Source organism: Physeter macrocephalus, chromosome 1 (assembly GCF_002837175.3).
Source record: "Physeter macrocephalus isolate SW-GA chromosome 1, ASM283717v5, whole genome shotgun sequence".
Lineage (NCBI taxonomy): Eukaryota > Metazoa > Chordata > Mammalia > Artiodactyla > Physeteridae > Physeter > Physeter macrocephalus.
The window spans coordinates 92,878,961-92,904,922 of record NC_041214.2 but is presented as its reverse complement, the minus strand read 5'-3'; the positions used below and the strand labels follow the sequence as shown (position 1 = coordinate 92,904,922).

The 25,962-nt window shown below is 38.7% G+C and overlaps 1 protein-coding gene across 11 annotated transcripts in view; it reads right to left on the bottom strand.

Annotated features, from left to right (window-relative positions):
* Positions 1-25,962, bottom strand: part of GOLGB1 (golgin B1) — an 85,213-nt gene that overhangs the window by 24,405 nt on the left and 34,846 nt on the right. For all 11 annotated transcript variants that reach the window (XM_007106934.4, XM_007106935.4, XM_007106938.4 and 8 more), the window contains 3 exons: positions 11,090-11,204; positions 8,390-8,463; positions 741-5,944 (listed from right to left, as the gene is read on the bottom strand). In XM_007106934.4, the coding sequence (XP_007106996.1) occupies positions 741-5,944; positions 8,390-8,463; positions 11,090-11,204 (5,393 nt within the window). The remainder of the gene's footprint in view (positions 1-740; positions 5,945-8,389; positions 8,464-11,089; positions 11,205-25,962) is intronic.

The following is a 25,962-nucleotide window of genomic DNA, read 5'->3' as shown; positions in this document are numbered from 1 at the left end:
TTTAATAAAGAGGTATTAGCTCTACTGAATGTTCTGTATTAAAGGTATATTGCACCTAAGAATTCGTATAAAAATAAACTCCAAAGTATGTTGCTAATTTAGTGACATGACCTTGGACACTCTAAAGAGTGCCCCCAATTTTGTTCTTTGCTCTAGACAAGCTGTTGTCTGGCGCCTTAACGGAATAATCTTGGTATAAGAGGCAATGAGGAGACCTGTCTCAGAGCAGAAGGATGCTACTAAAAATGTGGGATCCTTGTGGGATACAAAGTGTGGGGGACACTGTTATTTCCTGAGCTTGAAAAGTGATATAAAATTGGAGTTTGAAGAAAGTAACTCTAGCAGGCATATGCAGTATGAATTGATGTGGAATATGAGGAAGAGAAAAGAGGAGATCATTTCAGAGGCTAAGGCAGTAATTTGAGAGTACAATAATATGTACTATGGTAAAAATTCAGACAAGGATAATGGAAATGAGACGAAAGGAAGAAATCTAAGAGATCTCTCAAGAGAAAGATGGGTAGAGAAGCAGATGTAAATTTTTCATGTTAATACAAGTTGTAGCAGAAAGTCATTTGCAAGAGAGCGAGAGAGACAGAAGTGAGAGGGAATACATCTTCGGGGAGAATTTAAACCAAAATCAGTCCCATAATATTAAAGGGAATAGAAATAGTTTAAATAGAGACTTCCTTTGCCTTGAATTACCTTTGGAAGAGCAAAAAAAGTCATTATTCATTTACCTGGAAATGTTGATCTTCAATTCCTCCATGTGGATGGACATCTGCCTAAGCTGATCCTTTAGAACACTGAAATTCTCTTCTTTAAGTCTAATTTCTTCTTCTTTGGTTTGAATAGCGTCACTGAACTTCCTCTCCCATTTCTTGGCTTCATCTATCACCCTGTCCCGATCATCCTGGAGGGAAGACATGCTCTTAGTGAAAGCTGCAAGCTGGGCCACAGTATTATCCAAGTTTTCCTGAAGTTGCTTAACTTCCTTGTCTTTCTTGTTCAAAGTAACCTGAATCTCTCCAAATGTCTCTTCTAAGTGGACTTTTTCTCTATGCAAAGCATCCAGTTTCTCTTGCATATTCTTCTTCTCTTTCAGGTGTTTCTCCTCTACCTGCTCCAGTCTTCTCTCAAGATCCTCATCCTTTTGTTTCATTTGGCTTTTAACTGATTCTTTATTTGACTGAAGCTCCTTTTTCAACTTGAAATTGTCTGCTAGGACCCTTGCTGCTTCACTTTGAGTGTCATCTAGCAGTACTCTGAAGCTAGCTAATTCTGTTTCTGCCTTCTTGCGATGTTCACTGGCTTGAGCCAGATTTTCTTTGGTTATTTCCAAATCTTTTTGGGACTCAGTCTGAACAAATTCTAAGGCCTTAACAGTTCTCTCCAGAGCACTGATTTTCTCTTGGTATCTAATGCAATCCTTCTGCAGCTGCTTTACTTCTTGCTGTTTTTCTTTTAACAGCTCCTGAAGTTCCTTTGCATGACTTTTATTGCCAGGCCCTTTCTGAGCACCTTGTATTTTCTCCATATATTCCTTTCGTATTTCTGATTCCACCTTAGTTTTCTCCTTGACTAACTGCTGGTTTTCTTCTTCCAATTCACTCACACACTTTTTAAGGTTCTGCATTTCAGATTCTAGTAGCTCATTTTTTATTTGGGCATCTGTAACATCCTGATAATAATTCCCAATGCTTCCATTAAGTTCTGCTAATTGATTCATAAGCCTCTCTTCCAAATCATCTTTCTCTTCCTCTGCTGTCTCCTTTAGCTTGGTAACTCTGGCAAGTTCTTCTTGGATTTGCTGATTTAATGAGTTTATTTTGGTTACTTCTTCCTGAAGCATTCTTAGTTCACCATCCTTTGCTGATATTTGACTCAATAAAGCAGCTCTCTCATCTTCTAAAGTCTGGCTAAATTCCTTGTCTTTCTGCTTGTCCTCCTCTAATTCAGTGATTCTTTCTTTGAGCTGATCCATCTGCTGTTGGTAATTATTAATTTCATCATGTAAGCTGACATTCTCACTTATATCAGGCTTGGCACTGTTCTCTGAATGAATGGATTCTGAATTTTCAGACCTTGGGTTCATACTTGGAGAGTTTTGCTCATGGGCCTTACCTGGAGCAGACTGGGTTGCCTCTTCAGTGACAACCATCCGGTTATCATGTTTCTCAGTGGCCTCCAGGCTAGCTTGTTTGGATACACTACCTTCTATCTGATGCCTTAAATCCTGAACCTCTTCACTTAAAGAGTCCTTCTCCATCATTAAAGCCTCAAACTCCTTAGAAAGGGTTTTATACTCTGTTTGGACCCTTTCTAGTTCCTCCTTCATGTCAGAATTGGAAGAAAGAAGTGCTTCCATACTATCTTTAGATGTACCTCCTGCAGGGTGTACCTCTGCTCTAAGCCTCTCATTCTCTTCTTCCAACTCTAGGATTTTCTGCTGTTTAGATTTAGCAAACTTTCTCATCTTTTCTTTCATCTCCTCCATTTCCTGTTTAGCTTCTTGCAACTGCTTTTCTGTCTCTTTCTTGTTTCCTTCTGTGCTTCTTAACTTGCCGTATAGTTCTTGCTTCTCTTGCCTCACAGTTTCTACCACATGCTGAATCCTTTCTGCCTCATTACTAACATTCTCATAGGACTGCAGAAGAATTTCATATTCCTTTTGTAACTCTTTGTGTTTCTCTTGCCACTCAGTGCTTTCTGCAATCTTAGAACATTTCAAAGATTCAATTTCTTTCACTAAGTTTTCATTGTCTTCAGTAAGACCCTCCAGAGCTAATTTCAGACTTTCACAAGAACCATTGAGACTTTGATTTTCCATTAAACATCTGTCCATTTCTGCAATGAGTTTGTCTCTTTCTTCCTGAAAAAGAGCTAACTTGCCTAAGAATATATCTTTCTCTTTATTTTGAGCAGAAACTTGGTTTTCCACATCTGCCAGAGACTTGGTGAGATGTTCAATGGTATCTCTGGCCAAAGACAACTCCTCTTGGAGACGTTTGCTTTCTTTTAGTACTTCTTTTCGGGAAATAAGGGCAGCTTGCAGTTTCCTCTGTATTTGTTGCTTTGCTTTACTTTCCTCTCCAATCTCTTCTGGTTTCTGTTTCATTTCACAAAGCTCCACCTGTAACTGCTTTATCTTCTCATCATGTTCTTTGGCTTGCATTTCCAGCTGTGTATGCAGAGCCTTCACTAAATCCTCTTGTTCTGTTATCTCTGTCTGTACTTTAGTAAGGGCTGTTTCCTTCTCACTAAGCTGTCCAGAAAGGTATCTAACTTCTTCTTCTTTTTTGCTTATGAGTTTTTGCAGTTCATCTAGTTCAGGCTGTAATTCTCTTAAATGTTCTAATCCAGTGATTTCTAGTTGACTGCTTTCCAGTTGTTGCCTCAGGCTTTCTGCGTGGGCTTCAGCTTCATGGGACACTGCCTTCAGACTTTGGATTTCTATATTCTGTTTATTTATCTGCTCTTGTAACTGAAATACCTCTTCTGATTTTTTAGTCAGCTCACTTATTGTAGAGCTAACCTTCAACTCTAACTTTTCTTTCTCAGCCTCTATTTCTTTCAGCTGTGTCTTAATCTGGGCAATAGCAGTATTGCCCTGCAGACCATTTGTATCTCCAGGATGAGAAGGCCAGTCTGGGCACAAGTCAGACTCTGAAGCAGGTTGAGCAGGTTGCTGCTCTGTGGCTTTGAATAAAGGTTCTTCTAAACCTTGAGTGGGAGAACCTGGAACCCGCTGGCCACTGCCTGGGAGTTTTCTGTCTGAAGATTCCTTTACTTGAATCTGTAGTTCTCTTAGTTGGTCCCCAATGTTCTCATTTTCCTTGCTTTGCTCATCAAACTGTTCTTGCAAGCGATTATAGTCATCTTTCTGTTGCTTGAGCTCCTCCCGAAGATGTCTTTCTTTCTCCTGTGCCTTTTTTAGAATCACCTTGCGAGAGGTTAATACTTCCTGTAGCTTCTTTTGAAGTTGCTCCTTTTCTTTTTCAAGGTCCACTATTTTTTCTTCCAGTTCTGGTTTCCAGTGTTCTCCACTACCTGCACCAAGTGGACTGATGGCTGCTGCTTCTTTTACAGATGCTGCTGAGTCTCCATCACCTGCATCCTTATTACCTGTGGTTAACTTTTGGATAACTGTTTGGTTTTCAATGATTTCTGCTTGGAGCAGATCTATTTGGTTTGTCTTCTCTTGCAAATTCTGATTCATTTGTTTGACCACAGCCTGTAACTGTTCTTCAGCTGCTGCCTTTTCTTCCAAATCCTTCCTTACGTGCTCTAGTTCCACTTCCTTCTCAGATATTACCTGTTTTAAAGATATTACCATTTCTATTTCTTGGCACTTAGAAGTCATACATTTTTCTAAGTCTTCTTTGCTTTCTTTATCTTCCTCCATTTCCCTCCTCTCACTCTCACTGAGTGGGGTGTCTTTCCTGGGTTCATCTTTCACTTTGGCCAATTCCTCTTCTAATCTACTGACTCTCTGTAGAAGTTCCTTTCTGTTAATAAGAGCAGCCTGGAGCTTTCTTTTTCTCTGCTCACTTTCTTTCTTTACAAGGTCTAATTCATACTGAAGTTCTTCTTTACTTATTAGCCCTACTGGGTTCAGCTCATCATAATTCTGTTTAATGCCAGAAACAGTTTCTTTATCTTCTTCCACCTGCTCTTTTTTGGCCTCTTCAGCTCTGGATAATAAATTCAGCTGTTCTTTAAGAGTCTTAATTTCAACCCCAAGAGAAAACTTCTCTTCATTAAGCTGAACCATTTTCTCCATCATACTAAAGCTGATTTCTGTCACTTGCTGATCCTTCTCCTCGATGGTTTGTTGGAGGATTTCCACATCTTTCTTTTTCTCTAGTAAGAGTTGATCCATTTTTGCTATTTCAAGTTCCTTCTGTGAAAGAGCCTGTGAAAGTTCTTCCACGTTTTTTGAGATATCCCTCTCACGGTCTGCCCCCTCGAGCACTTCACTTTCCTTCTTCTGCAGCTGGCTCTGCAGGCTTTTGATCACTGTACTCTGCTCAGAAAACTGAACCTGCACATCATCAAGTTCATTCTGTAAAACTTCAATCTTTACATCTTTAGATTTGGCTTCTATGCTGAGACTGTGGATCTGTTCAGTGAGCAAGTTGTGATGAGCAGTCTGGCTTTCATAGTCAAGTCTTCTTTGCCTTTCTGCTTCTGCAAGGTTCACTTCCAGTTGCTGTACCTGAGCCCTCAGTTCCGTTACCACACTAAGTTCCTTCACCTGAGAAAGAAGCTGGTCTCTTTCTTCAGACAAAGCAGTGAATGCACTATTGGTGTTTTCAGCATTTTTCTTAAACTCTTCAATCAGCTGGGTTAGGCTGCTTATTTCCTTAGCTTTCTCATCTAAATTTTTCTCATAGATCTCTTCTGCTTTATGAAGGTTTAGCTCAAGCTCCAAAATTTGACCTTTTAGCCTTTCCAATTCATCCTGGTGATACTGACAAATACCTGATACCACAGAAGGGGATTTATCATCATCATCCTGCTTTGCTGATTTTATTTCCATTCCAGTGTCATTTAAAGATATTTCCTCAGATGTTCTGTGTTGGTATTTAGTGCTCATCTGTTCTTCTTTCTCAGTTGTTGGAAGACCACTCTCTTCATTTGGCATGGGGGGAAAATGTTGCCCTGTATCTTCAAGCAATACTGTCATTTTAACTGGAGGTATTCCTTCACTCTCTGTCTGTTTCATTTCTTTTTGGTCAAGGACCTCAGGGTCACCCTCTGCCCTTTTGCCTTGAAGCTGCAACTTAAGGAATGCAATCTCCTCTTGGGCTTCTTTCATTTCCAACAATAAAATGGATAGTTCTTTATGCTTCAGAGAAAATGTGTTCTCCAGGACATCTTGCCCACTTTCCTCAGCAGAAGAGCTGCTCTTGTTGAGCCTGGCAATATCAACCATGCTCATCTGTTTTTAAAAAAAGAAAGAAAAAGCCTCAATCAAATGTTTTATAGAAAAGAGCCTAAGTAGGGACTTCCCTGGTGGTCCAGTGGTTAAGACTCCGCACTCCCCCCACAGGGGGCCCAGGTTCAATCCCTGGTCAGGGAACTAAGATCCCACATACTGCAACTAAGCCCTCACGCCACAACTACTGAGCCTGCGCACTCTAGAGCCTGTGCACCGCAACTAGAGAAACCTGCATGCTGCAATGAAGACCCAGTGCAGCCAAAATAAATAAATCTCCAGTATAAATAAATAATAAATAAATTTATTAGAAAGAAAGAAAGGGAGGGAGGGAGGGAGGGAGGGAGGAAGAAGGAAGGAAGGAAGGAAGGAAGGAAGGAAGGAAGGAAGGAAGGAAGGAAGGAAGGAAGGAAGGAAGGAAGGAAGGAAGGAAGGAAGGAAGGAAGGAAGGAAGGAAGGAAGGAAGGAAGGAAGGAAGGAAGGAAGGAAGGAAGGAAGGAAGGAAAGGGGGGGAGGAAGAAGGAAGGAAGGAAGGAAGGAAGGAAGGAAGGAAGGAAGGAAGGAAGGAAGGAAGGAAGGAAGGAAGGAAAGAAGGGAGGGAGAAAGAAGCCTAAGTAAAAACTGGTATTTTTGTGCATTTTCCAAAACCTAAATCTTTTCTGTCCAAACCTTCCTAACATAAAACTGCTAAATACTTTTAAAATCAGTTTTCCCAACTTGGACCTCTGAGGGCATCCTGTCAATCCTGCACTGAGGTCATGTCATATTCATAAGACCTAAGGAAACCTGAGACTCATTTTCTAAATATTCCTCACTTGGGAAACTTTTTCTTCAGATTAAAACTACTTATTTCTCCTAAGAACTGCTTAAAAATAAAAAGGGAAGCAGGAAATGAATTAAATTTTTGTTTCATCCCATGCCAAGGAGGAAGTTAGGGATTCCTTTTCCTAAACTATCTATTGAAATGGGAAGTATTAGATAAGACAGCCATTAACAGACATATATCAAACAAGTTGATTGAGATAAATGACCAGGATAAAATAATCAAAAAGGAGTTCTGTTGGGGATTGGGAAGACATTATGGACCTGTTTTACAAAATATTAACCAAGTTACTATTACAAGGATTACTGTGTTAGACTGCTCAATCCACATAAATTATTCTATAATTGTTTTCTTGGGAAACAAAACCAGTGAATCTCATGGCAAATTTAGTATTTTATTAAATGAGTGTGGGGACATGGGTTCAATCCCTGGTCTGGGAAGACCCCATATGCCACAGAAAAACTAAGCCCGTGAGCCACAACTACTGAGCCTGCGCTCTAGACCCCGCGAGCCGCAACTACTGAGCCCATGTGCTGCAACTACTGAAGCTCGTGCACCTAGAACCTGTGCTCCACAACAAGAGAAGCCACCGCAATGAGAAGCCCATGCACCGCAACGAAGAGTAGCCCCCGCTCGCCACAACTAGAGAAAGCCCACGTGCAACAACGAAGACCCAACACAGCCAAAAATAAATAAATTAATTAATTTTTTTAAAAAAAGGAAGTTACATTATTCCCCAAATACATTTATGAGTCCATCACTGACTTCTTGATTGGAAGGACAATTAAACACAGTACAGCTAACAGTAATCTTAAATCAGCAGAATACTGAGCAACCATACATTTCTTACAGTAATTTTTAGGTTATAAAAAGCACCATTCTCTGACGATACCCTTTTTAATATAATCCTAAGTGAAACTGTGCCAACTGGGGAAGGGGATTTGGGGAGAGACTAGAGACTTTATCTAATCTCTTCACTGAGAAACTTTTCTGAGATGGGCAAAGAAGCTGAAATAAATGATAACCTAGCATGAAAAATGGGTTATCAAATCCCAAGCAAGTGCTACTGTACTTGCGTTGGTTCTGAACAAAAAAATTCCAAACATTTAGAAACAAGTGAGAGTAAAAGATAAATAATAACCATTACGACTCTTAAATCTCACTTTCCAGGTAATGTAATTCTCTGTCAACATTAGAAAACTGCAGAAAAGCTTAGGTTTGAAATTACCTCCCTTTGATTGAGCTCATATTCTGATTATTTTAAGAATGCATCGGTCTTCCCTGGTGGCGCAGTGGTTAAGAATCCGCCTGCCAATGCAGGAGACATGGGTTCGAGCCCTGGTCTGGGAAAATTCCACATGCCACGAAGCAACTAAGCCGGTGTGCCACAGCTACTGAGCCTGCGCCCTAGAGCCCGCGAGCCACAACTACTATGCCCAGGCACCTAGAGCCTATGCTCCACAACAAGACAAGCCACCCCAATGAGAAGCCAGCGCACCACAATGAAGAGTAGCCCCCACTCACTGCAACTAGAGAAAGTCCATACACAGCTACGAAGACACAACACAGCCAAAATAAATAAATAAAATAAATAATTTTTTTTTTAAAAAGAATGCATCACTTACCTCACTGACTTCTCTATCTGCCTCTCCCGTTCTCTTCTGAGCCTCTAGGAGAGTAATCTGAGAGGACAGTTTTTCTGAAAGCCACAAAATAAATATCCTTAGAAGATAAATGTAGAGTGTTTGGAAAAAACAGAGGTATGATTGTGTATGTGGCTATTTGAGATTCATGAAATAACCAAGAGGAAAGAACAGATACAATAGTTTGGGGGAGATAAAACGTTTATTTTATTAAAGAAGTTGCAAAAGAAGATGAGAAGATGAGATATAAGATAGAATGGTACTAGGTGTTAATTATTAACCTGAGTGAAGTATAATAAATAGTGGAAGGCTTTAAAGGGAAAAAAAATGCCAGAGCATATGACAAAATGCAGCTATTTCTGTGGCATAATTTGGGACTTCTAGGGCAATAAATTTAACTTACTTTATCTATAACCCTTCTGTATTCATATTATAATATATTAATATAGCACTTATAATGTCTTCAACATTCTTTCACATATTTTCATAAGGATGTCAAATTTGAGCACCAGAAGGTAGCTATCCAATCTCCTCAATGACCATGAGGAAACAAAGAAATGACATGACCTACAGCTAGTTCATAGAGCTAGGATCAGAATTCAGTCTTCTGAGTTCCACCCCATGTTTACAAAGTGTGTATTTAAAAAGGGTAGTAGTACCTTGGAGGAAAAAAATATTGAGTATTAATAAGCCCCCAAGAAGTTTATACTCTTTCTGAGAAGTTAAGACAAATATACTAAAGAAACAAACAAAAGAAGCATATTTTTTACACTACATCCAATGTCTTAACGTGACCTACATGATTTGACCCCACTTATTCTACAAACTCCTCTGCTTGTACTACCCCTTTTTTGCTCACTCTAATCCCAAGAACACTGGCCTTCTTTCTGTCTGCAAACATATCACATTTATTCACACCTCAGGGTGTTTGCACTGCTCTTCTCTGCTTGGGATTCGATTTGCTCAGCCTCTTTTTGCATAGCTGTCCCCTTTTCATCATTCAGGTATCAAGTGCTCAGAGAGGCCCGCCCTAACCACTCTGACGCTACTTTCTTCTTCCCCCAGGCACATGTGCAGTAGCCTGTTCTATTTTTATCCTAACAGTTATCACTCCCTGAAATTTTCTTATGTATATACCTGTTTATAGCCTGTCTTGTCCTCTAATATGTTCAGAGCAGTATCCTTAGCAACTAAATCAGTGCCTCATACATAGGAAAGGCACCATAGATATTTGCTGAATGAATGAATGAACATTTATGAAACAAATGAATTCAAGACTGTATATAATATGTTCAGACATTTCACAAGATTATTTGAGGAAGGAGCACAGTGGTAGAAATGGAAGCACAAAAGGTGAGTTTAATAAGAACATGACTCATAAAGCAAAGGTAACCTATGAGACCAGATACAAAAACTAATACAGAAAACAAGTCCAGTGACCCCTGCAGGAAAGAACAAAGAGAATGGAACTCACATAACCTCTAAACCACAGTGAGCTACATGAAAGTGACAGGGACTGCTTGCAAAACTACAAAATAGGCATCATGGATAAGATCTCAAAGAAGTATTTTCAGTGGGTTGAATAATGAACTGAATTTGTGGCATTCTTTCTTTATCAGCAATGGTGGGACTAGTCTAATAAAGGTATACGATCCCTAGTTTATAGCTAAGTGGAACTGTAAGATGGTTAAGTTGGAAATATTGGCTATAGACTTTAGGAAATGGTACAAACTTTATTTGGTATTCATTCTCACTCTTAAAGATAAAGCATGGTAGTCAGTTACTCCAGGATAAAATAGATAAGTAAGACGTTATTAACTACAAGTTATTAAAACCATAAGGTCCTTATGAAGCAGGTGACAAATGGAAGGAGGTATTATCTTCATTCTTACTAACTGTTCACACACAGTCGAACAGAATAAAGCGCTAAATTTAGTTCAATCAAACAAAACTTTATTCAGCAGCCACTCATTTGCCAGGTACTATTCTAGTTCCTGGTAAAGCAAAAGAAGAAAAAAAAAAAATGGCCACTGCCCTTGAAGAGCTTATACTTTATCTCTAAAGAGCTTATAGTATAACACATAAAATTATAAATAGATGATCTTAATACAGTGTTAAAGGAATGCAATTTGGAAGCACAAAAATGCATTTAACCCAACTTTGGGAAATTAGGATCGGCTTCCTGAAACATAAGTAAGAATTAGCCAAGCTAAAGAAAAGGGGTAAGGTTCTAAGCAGTATATAGTATGAGCAAAAACCAAAATGGTTTCTACCTCTGAACCTTTATTTATACTGATCTCTATTATCTCACCCCACAAATTTATTACTGGGAAAGTCTTTTCTCTCTTTATTTTGGGTATTTAAAAATTCATTGTCTTATTAAGGTCCTATTCAAGCCATACTTCTGAGAAGATTCCTTGGCCACTCCAAAATGAATATAATACAGACCTCCTGCAGCATCTATAGCCCATACTGCAAAATGTTATACTTATGTAAACACTGGTATTGTGCTTAAATTGTTTAATGTGTATTAATCCTAACTTCAATAATTACCAGCCATGCTGTCTAAGATCTTTATTATCATAGAATCAGAGAATCTACATGTTATATATATATAGTGATAAAAGTAGAGGCATTTGTGGGTTAAGAAGTCAGAGAATTATGGTTTTCATTTATACGTACCATTCTCAGCTTTCAGCTCCTCCAGCTCTGTAGAATTAAAGAGCAAGGCTCCCTTTTCATTCTCTAGTTCTACCACTCTCTTCTGCAAAAAGGCAATACTCTCCTCAGTGACTGCCTAAATTGTAGAAAGACAACAAATTAATGATTCTCCAGTACAAAACTCTCATGCTAATGTCCAGATAGCCTCTGGCATTTTTGTCTTCTAAAAGTTCTCCAGCCATGAAAATACTTTAAAAACAGCATCTACTTATCTGCCTAGGTAACCTTTAAAGTAATACTTTTCATCTGAAGACAGAAAGAGAAAATCTTTCACACAAATTTCCAATTCATTGGCTTTTGAATTTAAGACTGAAGTCTGGATTACAAAGAGAGAAATCCCAAGTCTATTGCACATGAAAGAAAATTTTCAGAATCCAAAAAACTAAAAAAAGTGCATTATGAGTTCTGGAAAAACTTCAAGTAATCTAATATATGTGTAATTGGAGTCTCCAAAGGAAGGGAGAGGGTCAAAAAAAATATTTGACTAATTAACGGCAGAAAATTTTCCAAATTGATGAAAACTATAAACATAGAGATTCAAAAGGCAAACTCCAAGCAAAAGAAACATGAAGAAAACTATGCAAAGGCACCTCATAACCCAAGTGCTCAAAACCAGTGATAAAATCCTAAAAGCAACCAGGGGAAAAAGAAAAAAAAGACAAGGATGACAGATTTCTTGTTAAAAACAAAATGCAAGAAAAAAGATAGTAATAGCCTTAAAGTACTGAAAGAGAAAAAAAAACCTATCAATGTAGCTTCTCTAGTCAGCTTTTAAAATATCTTTTAAAAACAATGGAGAGATAAAAATGTCTTCGAACATACAAGAGCTATAAGAACCCATTACCAGCAGACTTGCGTGCTCACAACAGCACACACACATTAAAAGAAGTCCTTTAGGTAGAAGGAAAACAAAACCAGATGGAAATATGAAACTACACCAGAGTTTGGCAAAATTTGGAGCCTTCCAACTGTTTTTGTAAATCAAGTTTTATTTATGGCCTAAAAGCCTAAAATATTTACCATTTGACCCTTTATGGAAAAAGACAGCCAACTCTTAATCCACCCTAAAGAAATGTACAAGAAATGGTAACTGCAATAGTAGTTAAGATTTATTTTCTTATTACATGAATCTTCTAAAAGATATATGACTAAACAAAAATAAAAATTTTTGTTTATGTTATATTTTTGTACTTTTTGTTTATAATATATGCATAAGTAAAATAATAATAATATAAATCCCAAGAGTGAAGAAATAGAAGTATATAATTGTAAGCTTTTTATTCTATACTTGAAGAAGCACAATATTGTATGTAGGTAACTGTGATAAAAATGCAGACTATAATCCCTAATGTAGTCACTATCATAACAAAATAAAGAATTATAGCTAATATGCTGAAAAGGGAGAAAAAAAGAAGCAAAAAAAATACTCAAACAATTTTTTAAAAGGAAGGAAAAGTAAAAAAGTAAAAGACAACAGTTGGAAAAATGGAAAACAAATAACAAGGTGAGAGACTTAAAACTATATCAATGACAACATTAATGGAAATGGTCTGAACACTCCAAGTAAAAGGCAGAGATTGACAGATTGGATAAGAAGTAGGCTCAAACTCTATGCTGCATATAAGCTTTAAATATAAAGACACAAATAAGTTAAAGAGTGAAAAAAGATACACCATGCTAATACTACTCAAAAGAAAAGTGGAATAGCTATATTAATATCAGAAAGAAGTACATCTCACAGCAAAGAATGTCGCCAGGGATAAGGAAGGTCATTTCATAATATCAATGGGTCACTTAATCAAGAAGACATAAACATCCTAAATGTCTAAGCCCCCAATAACACAGCTTGAAAACACATGGTGTAAAAACTGATAGAACTGTAAATAAATCCACAACTATAATATGGGATTTCAATAACTGAGAGGCAGAAAAGCAGCAAGGACATAGTACACTTGAATAAGACTGTCAATCAACTTTACATGATTGGCATTTATAGAACATTCCAGCAAACAATAGCAGACTACACATTATTTTCAAGTACATATAGAACATTTACCAAAACAGACAATATTCTGGGCCATAAAACAAGTCTCAATCAATTCTTAAAGAGCCAAGTCATATAAAGTATGTGCTCTGACCACAATGGAATTAAAATAAAAATCAATAACAGAAAGACCTCTAGACATATGACTCCCAAATATTTGGAAACTAAGTAACCCGGGGTGCAAAGAAGAAATTAAAAGGGAAATTAGTATTGTGAAATGAGTGAAAATGAAAATACAACAGAATTTGTGAGATACTGCTAAAGTAGATTTTTGGGGGGGAATTTATAACGCAAAATGCCTATATTAGAAATAAGAAAGGTCTCAAACTAATGGCCTCAGCTTTCACCTTAAGAAGCTAAGAAATGAGGATATCAAATCCAAAGTAAACAGAAGAAAGGAAATAATAAAGATCAAAGTAGAAATCAATAAAATAGAAAACAGAAAACAAGGCAGAATCAATGAACTCAAAGCTGTTTTTGAGATCAGTAAAGTTAATAAACCTCTGGACAGTCTAACCTGTGTAAGAAAGAAAACACAAATTACCAATATCAGAAATGGGAGAGGTAACATCACTACAGATTCTATACATATTAAAACAATAATTAGAGACTATTATGAATAACTTTATATAAATTTGCCTATAAATTTGACACTTTATATGGACAAATCCCCTAAAAGATATAAAACACCAAAGCTCACTCAAGAAGAAATAGATAACCTAAACAGCCAAATAGTTATGAAACAAATAGAATTTTTAGCAAGTGAATTCAAGAAAGTATAAGGATAATATATCACTACCAAGTGAGGTTTACCCCTCGAACTCTCATACACTGCTGCTGGGAATAGAAAATGGTAACACCACTTTGGAAAACTGCCAAGGTCTTAAAACCTCCCATATGATCCAGACACTTCACTTCTAGGTATTTACTGAGAGTAAAGAAAGCACAGGTCCAAACAAAGATTTGTAAAAGAATATTAATAGAAGCTTTATTTGTAATAGCCAAAAATTGTCAATAATCCAAGTTTGTCTATCAACAAGTAAATGGATAAACAAATTGTGGTATGTACAATATCCTCAACAATACAAAGGAATGAATTCTTGCTGCATACAATAGAATGAATATCAAAATAAGTATGCTGAGTGAGAGAAGCCAGGAAAAAAAAAGAGCACATATAATTTATTAAAAATTCTAAAAAATAAAAACTAATCTATAATGACAGAAAGAAGATAAGTGGTTGCCTGGGTAGGGGGAGATGTGAGAGAAAAATTAAAAGGGGGCATGAGAAACTTTGGGAGGTGATGAATATGTTCATTTTCTTGATAGTGGTGATGGCTTCATGCATGTCAAAACTTATCAAGTTGTACACTTTAAAAGTATTCAGGATTTCCCTGGTGGTGCAGTGGTTGAGTCAGCCTGCCAATGTAGGGGACATGGGTTCAATCCCTGGTCCGGGAAGATCCCACATGCCACGGAGCAACTAAGCCCGTGTGCCACAACTACTGAGGCTGTGCTCTAGAGCCCATGAGCTACAATTACTGAGCCCATGTGCCACAACTATTGAAGCTTGCATGCCTAGAGCCTGTACTCTGCAACAAGAGAAGCCACCGCAATGAGAAGCCTGGGCACCACAACAAAGTGTAGTCCCCGCTCTCTACAACTAGAGAAAGCCTGAGCAGAGCAACGAACACCCAACGCAGCCAAAAATAAATAAATAAATAAACTCTTAAAAAAAAAAAATCAGTCTAGTTTCGAGAGTTGGAAGGCAACCTGATGACTTAAGACGAGATGTTAGGCTTCTGGTTTTAAAGATGGAAGACCAACCAGGAACCAAGGGTGTAAGTAATACAGCTCTAGTCACTGGAAAAAATGAGGAAATGAATTCTTCCCTAAAGCCTCCTTCCCTGCAGCTCAGCTGACATCGTGACTTCTGGCCAGTGAAACCGATTTTGATTTCTGATCTCTAGAACTCGAGGAATCTCAAAACTTTCTGTTTAGAAGAACAACTAAATCATCCCAATGAAGAAATAGCAATCAAAACACCAGCTAAGCCACAAGAGAAGGCCATGTGATTATGTCAGCAAACTCAAGTCATCCTACTCCTGGCGCCAGAATTGAGTTGAAAAAGCCTCCAGATAATTCCAACTCTCAGCTTTCAAGTCAACTCCAGTCTTTGATTCTCCTAGAGAAGGCTCCAGACTTCACGGAGAAAAGAGCCATCCCCATCATTCATTCCTCTCCAAATCTCTGGAACACAGAATTGAAAAGAAAAGAAATCCACAATTTTATGCCTCCCTCTTTGTTCTTTCTCAGGACTGCTTGGCTATTCCAGATCTTGCAAGGACTTCCATTATTATGTTGAATAGGAGTGATGAGAGTGGGCACCTTTGTCTAGTTCCTGATCTTAGAGGAAAAGCTTTCAGCCTTTCACCATTGAGTATGATGTTAGCTGTGGGCTTGTTGTATATGGCCTTTATTACCTTAAGCTACATTTGTCTATGTCTAATTTGTTAAGAACTTATTATTATGAATAGATATTAAATTTTGTCAAATGCTAAAAAAAATCAGTCAAGTTTCAACAACTAGACAAAAATCAGTCAAATATAATTTGAATAATACTATGATTTAAGTGATATTTATAAAATGTTACAGCCAATAACTACAGAATATACATTTTTTACAAGTGCACAAGCTACATTCACCAAGACACACCATATGCTATGTCATAAAACAAGTCTCTATAAATTTCAAAGCACTGAAATCATATAGAAATATTACCTGATCATAACGAAATTAAATTAGAAATCAATAATAATAAAATATCTAGAAATAAATGCAAATATCTGGATATTAAATAACACACTTGTAAATAATCCATGATCAAAGAAGAAGTCATAAGGAGAATTAGAAAACTTTTCAAAAACTTAATGATAACAATACAACATATCAAACCATGTGCTTAAGAGGGAATTGTGTAACTTTAAATGTTTAAATGAGAAAAGGAGATCTGAAGTGTCTGATATAAAGTTACACCTTAAGAAGTTAGAAACACAAGAGCAAACTAAAACCAAATAAATAGAAAGAAATACCAAAGAACAAAAATCAATGAAAGTGAAAACAGACCAGCATTAGAGAAAATTGACAAGGCCAAAAGTTGGTTCTTTTAAAAGATTTTTTTGGGCTTCCCTGGTGGCGCAGTGGTTGAGAGTCCGCCTGCTGATGCAGGGGACACGGGTTCGTGCCCCGGTCCGGGAAGATCCCACATGCCGCGGAGCGGCTAGGCCCGTGAGCCATGGCCGCTGAGCCTGTGCGTCCGGAGCCTGTGCTCCGCAACGGGAGAGGCCACAGCAGTTGAGAGGCCCGCGTACCACAAAAAAACCAAAAAAAAAAAAAAAAAAAGATTTTTTTTTTAAGTCAAATAATTTCTAGTTTAAAGTCTGATCAAGAAAATGAAGCACAAAGTGGAGAGACGTCAGCCAAACAGTAGAAACTTGCAGATAGAAGATGAAAAAGTTCTGAAGACCTAACACCTAACATTGTGATTATAGTTAAGAGTAATGTATTATATAGTTCAAAGTTGCTAAGAGACTAGATCTTAAATGTTCTCACCACAAAAAAGAAACTGTAATTATGTGTCATGATGGAGGTGTTAGCTAATGTTATGGTGGTAACCCTATTGCAATATATACATGTATCAAATCAACAAGTTGTACACCTTAAACTTACACAATGTTATATGTCAATTATATCTTAATTTAAAAAAAACAATAGGGATTGGGGTAGGGGTGGGTATCACTACAGAGCATACAAGCATTACAAGGATAAAAAAGGGAATATTATAACCAACGTTATAACAAAAATTTGACATCTTCAATGAAATGGACAAAACAAAACAAAACTAAAATCCAACTGGCACAAGATGAAAAAGAAAATCTTATTAGTCTTATATCTGTAAAAGAAATTCAATTCATTATCAACTCCAGACCCAGATAGTTTCACTGGTGAATTCTTTCAAATTCTTGAGAAATAATACCAATTTTACACAAACTCTCAAATAAAAGGGAACACTCCCCAACTCATTTTTATAATGCCATAATAACCCTAATACCAAAATCTGACAAAGTACTACAAAACAAAGGAAAATCTTCATGACCAAAACAAAGACCAATATCCTTCATAAGTACGGATACAAAAATGCTTCCAAAAATAGTAGTAAATCAAATTCAGTAATATATAAAAAGGATAATACTTTATGACCAAGTTGGGTTTTTCCTAACAATACAAGGTTGGTTTAATAGTCAAAAATTAAAGTACTGTACCATATGAACAGAATAAAGAAGAAAACCCATATGGTCATTTCAATAAATGCAGATAAGGCATTTGTCAAAATTTAATACCAATTCTTACCAAATTAAGAATAGAGGGTAAAGTCCTCAATCTGATAAAGAAGATTAATGAAAAATTAAAACTAGTAACACAGCTCATGGTAAAATATGAAATACTTTCCCCTAAGATCAGGCAAAATGCAAGAAGGCCCAGGTCTTACCACTTCTATTAAACAGTGTTATGAAGGTCCTAGCCATTGCATGAAAAAGAAATAAAGGCATAAAGATTAGCAAGGAGTAAGTAAAACTTGTCTTTATTTGCAGATGACATGATTGTTTATGTAGAAAATCCTAAAGAATCTACAGAATGAGACTAGAATTAATAAAATAAATATCAAGTTCACATAAGCAAAATTCAATTGTATACTTACATAAAAGTGCAAACAGTTGGAAAGGTGAAATTAGAATAAATTCCACCTACAACAGCATTAAAAAATATGAACTATTTCAGAATAAATTTTAAAATGTGCACAACTCCTCCAACCAAAACTACAAGCCATTGCTGAAAGAAATTAAAGAAGATCTTAATAAGTGAAGAGAGATACTATACTCATGGATTGAAAAGTTCAGTAGTATTAAGATGTCAATTCTCCCTAAAGTGATCTATAGATTCAACACAATGCCAATTCAAAATACCATCCAGCTTCTTCTTTTTCTCAAATAGAATTTGAGATAGTTGATTGTATAATTTCTGTGGAAATGCAAAGAACCTAGAATAATCAAAGCAATCTTGAAAAGAAGAACAAAGTCAGAGGACTTATACTACCTGACTTCAAGATTAACTACAAACTACAGTAATGAAAACAATGTGATACAGGCAGGAGCGAGCAAGCAAACAAACTTATAACTTGTTCTCACTCCGCCCTGCTGCAGCAGGGGCCCCAATAAAGCCTTGCCTGAATTTCTTGTCCGGCCTCTAATCAATTTCTATTGATTGGGGAAGGCCAAGAACCCTGGTCAGTATCAGATTTACGGTGCTCAATGTGGGGCAGTTGTCCTCTTCCGGGGAGAGGATCTGGGCACCTCCAGGACCACTGAATGCAGCTTCCCTGTGGGTGACAAGTAGCCACCTGAACCTCTTGTTTCAGTGTCACCATGTTTGGGGGGGCTCCCTCTCCTGAGATGGCCATGCTGGACGACTGAGCGGGCCTGGGGATTCTGGTGGCTCCCCGCAATGAGAGGTCTATCTCCAGCAAGGAGGCCCGGGTGGTCCTTGACATAGCAGGTAAGAAAATCAATTTTTTAAGTGATACTGGAGCCACTTACTCTGTCCTGATCTCTCACACTGGGCCTCCTTCCTCCAAAAGCTGTACTGTGACTGGTGTTGATGGAAAGCCTCACACCTGTTACTTCACTGGGCCTCTAACGTGCCAATTTGAACAGTGTTTGATCTCATGTGCTTTTTTAGTTGGGCCTGAGTGTCCTATCCCACTACTGGGGAGAGACCTTCTGGGCTCCCTTGGAGCCATATTACAGTTAGGAGGCCCGAAGCAGCCCCTTATCTTGATTCTGACTAAGACAAATCAACTGGAAGAACAAGGGTCTATTCCCAGCCATATTCTACACACAGTAAACACTGCAGTTTGGGACAAAGGAATCCCTGGGAAGGCTATAAATGCTCAACCTGTAAAAATTAGCCTTAAGCCAGAAGTCGCTTATTCTAACAAGAGACAGTACCCCATAAAGTTGGAAGCAAAAAAAGGTTTGCAACCCCTCATACATAAATTTTTAAGACATGGCCTCTTAGTGCCCTGTCAGTCTCCATAGAGTACCCCTATTCTGCCAGTTGTTAAGCCAAATAGGGAATATCGAATGGTACAAGACCTTAGAGCAGTAAATGATGCAGTGGTCCCTATACATCCCCTTGTGGCCAATCCTTATAATATATTAGTCCAGATTCCTGGAGTGCTTGACCTCAGGGATGCCTTCTTTTGCATCCCAGTTCATCTCTCATCTCAGTACCTGTTTGCCTTTTAGTAGACTAACCCCCACTCAGGTCAAATGCAATAATATACCTGGACAGTATTGCTTCAGGGGTTTCAGGACAGCCCACACTTGTTCACCCAGGCCCTAAGAAAAGAACTAAGGGAGGGACCTTCCTGGTGGCGCAGTGGTTAAGAATCTGCCTGCCAATGCAGAGGACACGGGTTCGAGGCCTGGTCAGGGAAGACCCCACATGCCATGGAGCAACTAAGTCTGTGCGCCACAACTACTAAGCCTGTACTCTAGGGCCCGCGAGCCATAACTACTGAGCCCATGTGCCACAACTACTGAAGCCCGTGCGCCTAGAGCCCGTGCTCCACAAAAAGAGAAACCACCACAATGAGAAGCCTGCACACTGCAACAAAGAGTTGCTCCAGCTCGCCACAACTAGAGAAAGCATGTGCACAGCAACAAAGACCCAACGCAGCCAAAAATAAAAATAAATAAATAAATAAATAAATAAATTTAAAAATAAAAAACTAAGGGAAATACACCTAAAAGAAGGGGCCAGTCTACAGTATGTAGATGACATATTAATATGTAGTCCCACCATGGAGGCCTCAGATCAGAATACCATTTAAGTCCTTAATTTCCTTGGGATCCAGGGTTACAGGATCTTCCAGAAAAAAGCACAAATCTCAAAGTAACAAGTTAAATATCTGGGATATATTATAAACCCTGGAAGCAGACAGCTATCTCCAGATAGAAAAGAAGCTATTGTAGAACTAAGCGCCCCAAAAACCAAAAAAAATCCTCATACTTTCTTAGGCATGGCAGGATTTTGTGGAATTTGGATTCCAGGATTCAGACTAATGGCTAAGCCTCTATATGAAGCCACTAAAGGCCCAGATACAGAGCCATTACTTTGGACTGGGGAACAAGAAAGGACTTTTAATAAGATCAAACAGACCCTCACCAAAGCTTTCGCTCTGGGTCTCCCCAATTTAAAAAAGCCATTTATCTTGTACATAGCTGAAAAACAGGGGACAGCTATGGGAGTCCTTGTACAAAAGCTAGGAGAAGTTCCTCAACCTATAGGCTATTTTTCCAAACAACTAGATTCCATGGCCCAAGGTTGACATGGCTGCTTCCAGGCGGTAGCTGCCACTGCTTTATTAGTGGAAGAAGCTAACAAGCTTACCTTTGGACAGCCCCTGGAAGTCCAGATCCCTCATCAAGTACAAAAGATTCTGGAAATTAAAGGCCACCATTGGCTAACTGGAGGCTGCCTTACTAAGTAGCAGGCTTTACTCCTTGACTCTCCAGAACTAACCCTCAAAACTTGCCACACCCTCAATCTGGCTACTCTAATGCTGGCTGAAGGTCCAGAACTAACACATTCCTGCCTTGAAACCCTTGACTAGGTTTATGCCTGTAGGCCTGATCTAACAGACCAGGCCATGGAAAACCCTGAGGAAGAATGGTTTACTGATGGCAGTAGTTTCATTAAAGATGGAGTCAGGAGGGCAGGGTATGCTACTGTGAGCACTTACAGTGTTATATAAGCATAACCTTTGCCACCTAACACTTCAGCCCAGAGGGCTGAGCTAATAGCCCTAACTTGAGCCTTAACTTTGGGGGAAGGAAAATTATAAATATATATACAGACTCAAAATATGCCTTCTGGGCTTCCCTGGTGGCACAGTGGTTAAGAATCCGCCTGCCAGTGCAGAGGACACGGGTTCAAGCCCTGGTCCGGGAAGATCCCACATGCCGCGGAGCAACTAAGCCCGTGCGCCACAACTACTGAGCCTGCGTTCTAGACCCCGCAAGCCGCAACTACTGAGCCCACGTGCCACAACTACTGAAGCCTGCGCGCCTAGAGCCCATGCTCCGCAACAAGAGAAGCCACCACAATGAGAAGCCCACGCACTGCAACGAAGAGTAGCCCCCGCTCGCCTCAACTAGAGAAAGCCTGTGCACAGCAACGAAGACACAATGCAGCCAAAAATAAATAAATAAAATGAATAAATTTTAAATATATATATATGCCTTCCTTGTTTTACATGCCCATGCAGCTAATCTGGAAAGAAAGAGGACTTTTAAATGCAAAAAATTCCACTGTAACATATGGGACTGAGATATTACAACTCACAGAAGTGCTCAAAAATCAAAACTAGTAGAAGTCATTCACTGCTGTGGGCACCAAAAGGAAAATTCTCAAATTACCTAAGGGAACAAGGCAGATCGGGAGGCAAAGAAAACAGCCCTGATGCCCATATCAGGTAGAAACCAACATTGAGAATATCTGACAACAAACCACCTGGTTTCAGCAGACAATTAACCACCAATCCTCGCTATTCAATATGGGCGGGGAAACTGAAAACTGGTTCTCCAGTTTGTTCTCTTGGATACCACAAGGTATCCATAAAAAGCTTTCTGGCAGGAGGTTTTTGTTTTCTCATAACCCTTTTCTTTTTAGCCATACTGATTTAGGCTATATTTTGTCTAGTACTCTGTTGTCTTCCCTATTGTTGCAAACCTGTGACTAAGACTTTTTGGTCCAAGAAGGAGACCTGGGACCAACAGGTCCAGACCTTCCATTCTAAAAATAGAGGAACATGTTGAACTTTAACCCTGAGATTAACAAAAATATACACCCAAACAGAATGGCTTCTTGGCAGGGGCGACATTGCCTCCCCTGTCAGATCAACAGTTAAGGAAGCCCTCCCAAAGTAACCTGATTCCTTCCCTTTCTAGGCCCTTTAATGGCTGTTGTTGTTTTTCTCCTTTTTAGCCCTTGTTTGTTTAACCTTTTTTTTTTTTTTTTTTTGTATTCGGGGCTCCCCTCGCTGCGCCCTCTGCTGCCGCCTCTCCCGTTGCGGAGCACAGGCTCCGGAGCGCAGGCCCAGCGGCCATGGCTCACGGGCCCAGCAGCTCCGCGGCATGTGGGATCCTCCCAGACCGGGGCGCGAACCCGGTTCCCCTGCATCGGCAGGCGGACGCGCAACCACTGCGCCACCAGGGAAGCCCTGTTTAACCTTTTGATTGAGTTTGTGTCTTCTAGGCTCCAGCAATTTGAAGTAAGGCTCATGATGGCTCAAGGAATTCAGCCCATTCCACCAGAAAGTGGCCCAGGTCCCACAGGTCCTTGGGACAGTCAGCAAGAGACTTCTACACCTCTAGGGGCTAGGGTCTGTGGCCCCTGTCCCCTTATGCAGGAAGAAGTTTAAGAAGAAGACACCTTCGGGCCCTTACCCCTTAAGAATAAGGGTGTAGAGTCTCTGAGCGGGGGATGAGACAGGCTGGGACCTGGGACCCTTTGCTGCAGTGCTGCAGTGCTTGCACCTGGACAAACATCTCCTCGAGCAACAAAATACAAAGAAACTATATGGGACTAAAAATAACTGCGTGCATGTGCAGTCGGGGCAAATTCTGGACCCAAAAGATACAAAGAGACCAAAAAAACCCAACTGCCACTTTTGAAGAGCTTGGAGCAAAAACAGGGTATTGGGAGCAAAAGCAGGGTCCTGAACATATGCCACAACACCACCTTAGGGGTGGGCAAACCACCTAAGCCACCCCTCCAGCAAGACCTCTGGACACACCCCTACCCTCACCCCATATGAGGAACAAGCTCGCCTCCCCTCAGGGAGCCAGCCAGCAAGGGAACCTGTTACTTGTTCTCGCTTCCCCCTGTTGCCCCAATAAAGCCTTGCCTGAAAAAAAATATGATACAGGCCTAAGAATTGGCTAGACTAGACTAGAAAGCTCATAGACTAGAAAGCTCATAAATAGACCTATTAATCATTTGTTTTCAACAAAGGTACCAAAGCAATCCAACGAGGAAAGTCAAGTCTTTTCAAGAAATGGTGCAGAGACAATTGGATATCCATATAGGGAAAAAAATAAAACTTGACCCTTATCTTACACCACACACAAAAATTTATTGAGGTTCAGAGACTTAACTGTGAAAGCTAAAACTGTATAGCTTGTGGAAGAAAACATAAGAGAGTATCTTCATGACTTGGGGTTAAGCAAAGGTTTCACACACAGGACAAAGAAAATTATAACCAGAAAAAAAATGATAAATAATACACTTTATCAAAATTTTAAATGTCTGCTAATTAAAGAACATCATGAAGAAAATGGATAAGAAGCAAGCCACGGGGACTTCCCTTGTGGTGCAGTGGATAAGATTCCACGCTCCCAATGCAGGGGGCCCAGGTTCGATCCCTGGTCAGGGAACTAGATCCCAAATGCATGCCGCAAATAAGAGTTTGCATGCCACAACTAAGGAGCCGGTGAGCCGCAACTAAGGATTCCACGAGCTGCAACTAAGGAGCCCAACTGCCGCAACTAAGACCCGGTGCAACCAAATAAATAAATATTTAAAAAGAAATTCTACTTGTAATAAAAAAAATTCAATATGTGATTTTCAATTTAAAAAAATTTAAAAAGAAGCAAGACACAGCATGGGAGAGAATATTCACCAAACATGCCTGATAATAAACTGGCATTCAGGATGTACAAAGAATTACTACAACTTGATAAATAGGCAAAAAACTCAATTTTTAAAATGAGGAAATGACATGAACAGATACTTCACCAAAAGAAGATATACAAATGCCCAAGAATCTCAGGTAAAACTGTTCAACATTATTTGTCATTGGGGAGATGCAAACTGAAACCACACTGACCTACCACTACACACCCATTAAAATGGCTAAAATTTTAAAAACTGATAATACTAAATCTTAGAGAAGATGTAGAGCAACTAGAACTCTCATATATTTTAGGTGAGAGTATAAGCAATATAATCACTTTGGAAGAAGATCCGGCATTTCCCTATAAAGCTAAATATATTCTTACTCTATGGCCCAGAAATTCGTCAACTAGCATTTAATGAAGACAAATGAAAACATATGACCACACAAATACTTGTATAAGAATGTCCATAGCAGCTTAATTCATAATACCCAAAGCATAAAAAGACCAGTTATCCATCAAAAGGAAATTATAGCACAGTCATGCAAAAGGAAAATTCAGTATATTCATAAAATGGAATACTTCTCAGCAATATAAAAGAATAAATTATGATATATACGATAATATAAATGAATCTCAAAATATGCCGAGTGAAAGAAGTTTTCTACAAAATAACACAAATGTATGATTACATTTATAGGATATAAAACATGCAAAATTAATCTACGGTGAAAATATAGAACATTGGTTCATCTCTGGAGGGGAGTAATGCGGTTGACTGCAAAAGGGTACTTCGTAGGGTGATATATCTTGATAGGGATTTGGGTAATGCATTTGATAAAACTCAATGAATAGTACACTTAATACCTGTACATTTCATGTTTTGTAAATCTCACTTCAAAAGAAAAAGAACTATAAACAAATATTAAAATCTAGTCAATGATATGCATGCTGAACTATTTAGAGAAAAATGTACTGATGTCTACAACTTACTGTGAAATGTACAAAAAATTAAGATGAATTGGGAGATGGATAAATGGATAGATATATGATATAGCAAATATAGTAAATATTAATAGAATCTAGATGGTGAGTATGCAGGTGTTCACTATAAAATTCTTTGAATTTTTATTTTTATTTATTTATTTTTTTAACATCTTTATTGGAGTATAATTGCTTTACAATAGTGTGTTAGTTTCTGCTTTTTAACAAAGTGAATCAGCTACACATATACATATATGCCCATATCTCCTCCCTCTTGCATCTCCCTCAACCCTCCCCATCCCACCCGTCTAGGTGGTCACAAAGCACCGAGATGATCTCCCTGTGCTATGAGGCTGCTTCCCACTAGCTATCTATTTTACATTTGGTAGTGTGTATATGTCCATGCCACTCTCTCACTTCATCCCAGCTTACCCTTCCCTCTTCCCATGTCCTCAAGTCCATTCTCTACATCTGCGTCTTTATTCCTGTCCTGCCCCTACATTCTTCAGAACCATTTTTTTTTTTTTTAGGAGCTGGAAGAGTCAGGCTCCCGGACTTCAGTCCATACTGCAAAGCTACAGTAATCAAGACAGTATGGTACTGGCACAAAAACAGAAATATAGATCAATGGAACAAGATAGAAAGCCTAGAGATAAATCCACACACATATGGTCACCTTATTTTTGATAAAGGAGGCAAGAATATACAATGGAGAAAAGACAGCCTCTTCAACAAGTGGTGCTGGGAAAACTGGACAGCTGCATGTAAAAGAATGAAATTAGAACACTCCCTAACACCATACACAAAAATAAACTCAAAATGGATTAAACACATAAATGTAAGGCCAGAAACTATAAAACTCTTAGAGGAAAACATAGGTCCAACACCCTATGACATAAATCACAGCAAGATCTTTTTTGACCCACCTCCTAGAGAAATGGAAATAAAAACAAAAATAAACAAATGGGACCTAATGAAACTTAAAAGCTTTTGCACAACAAAGGAAACCA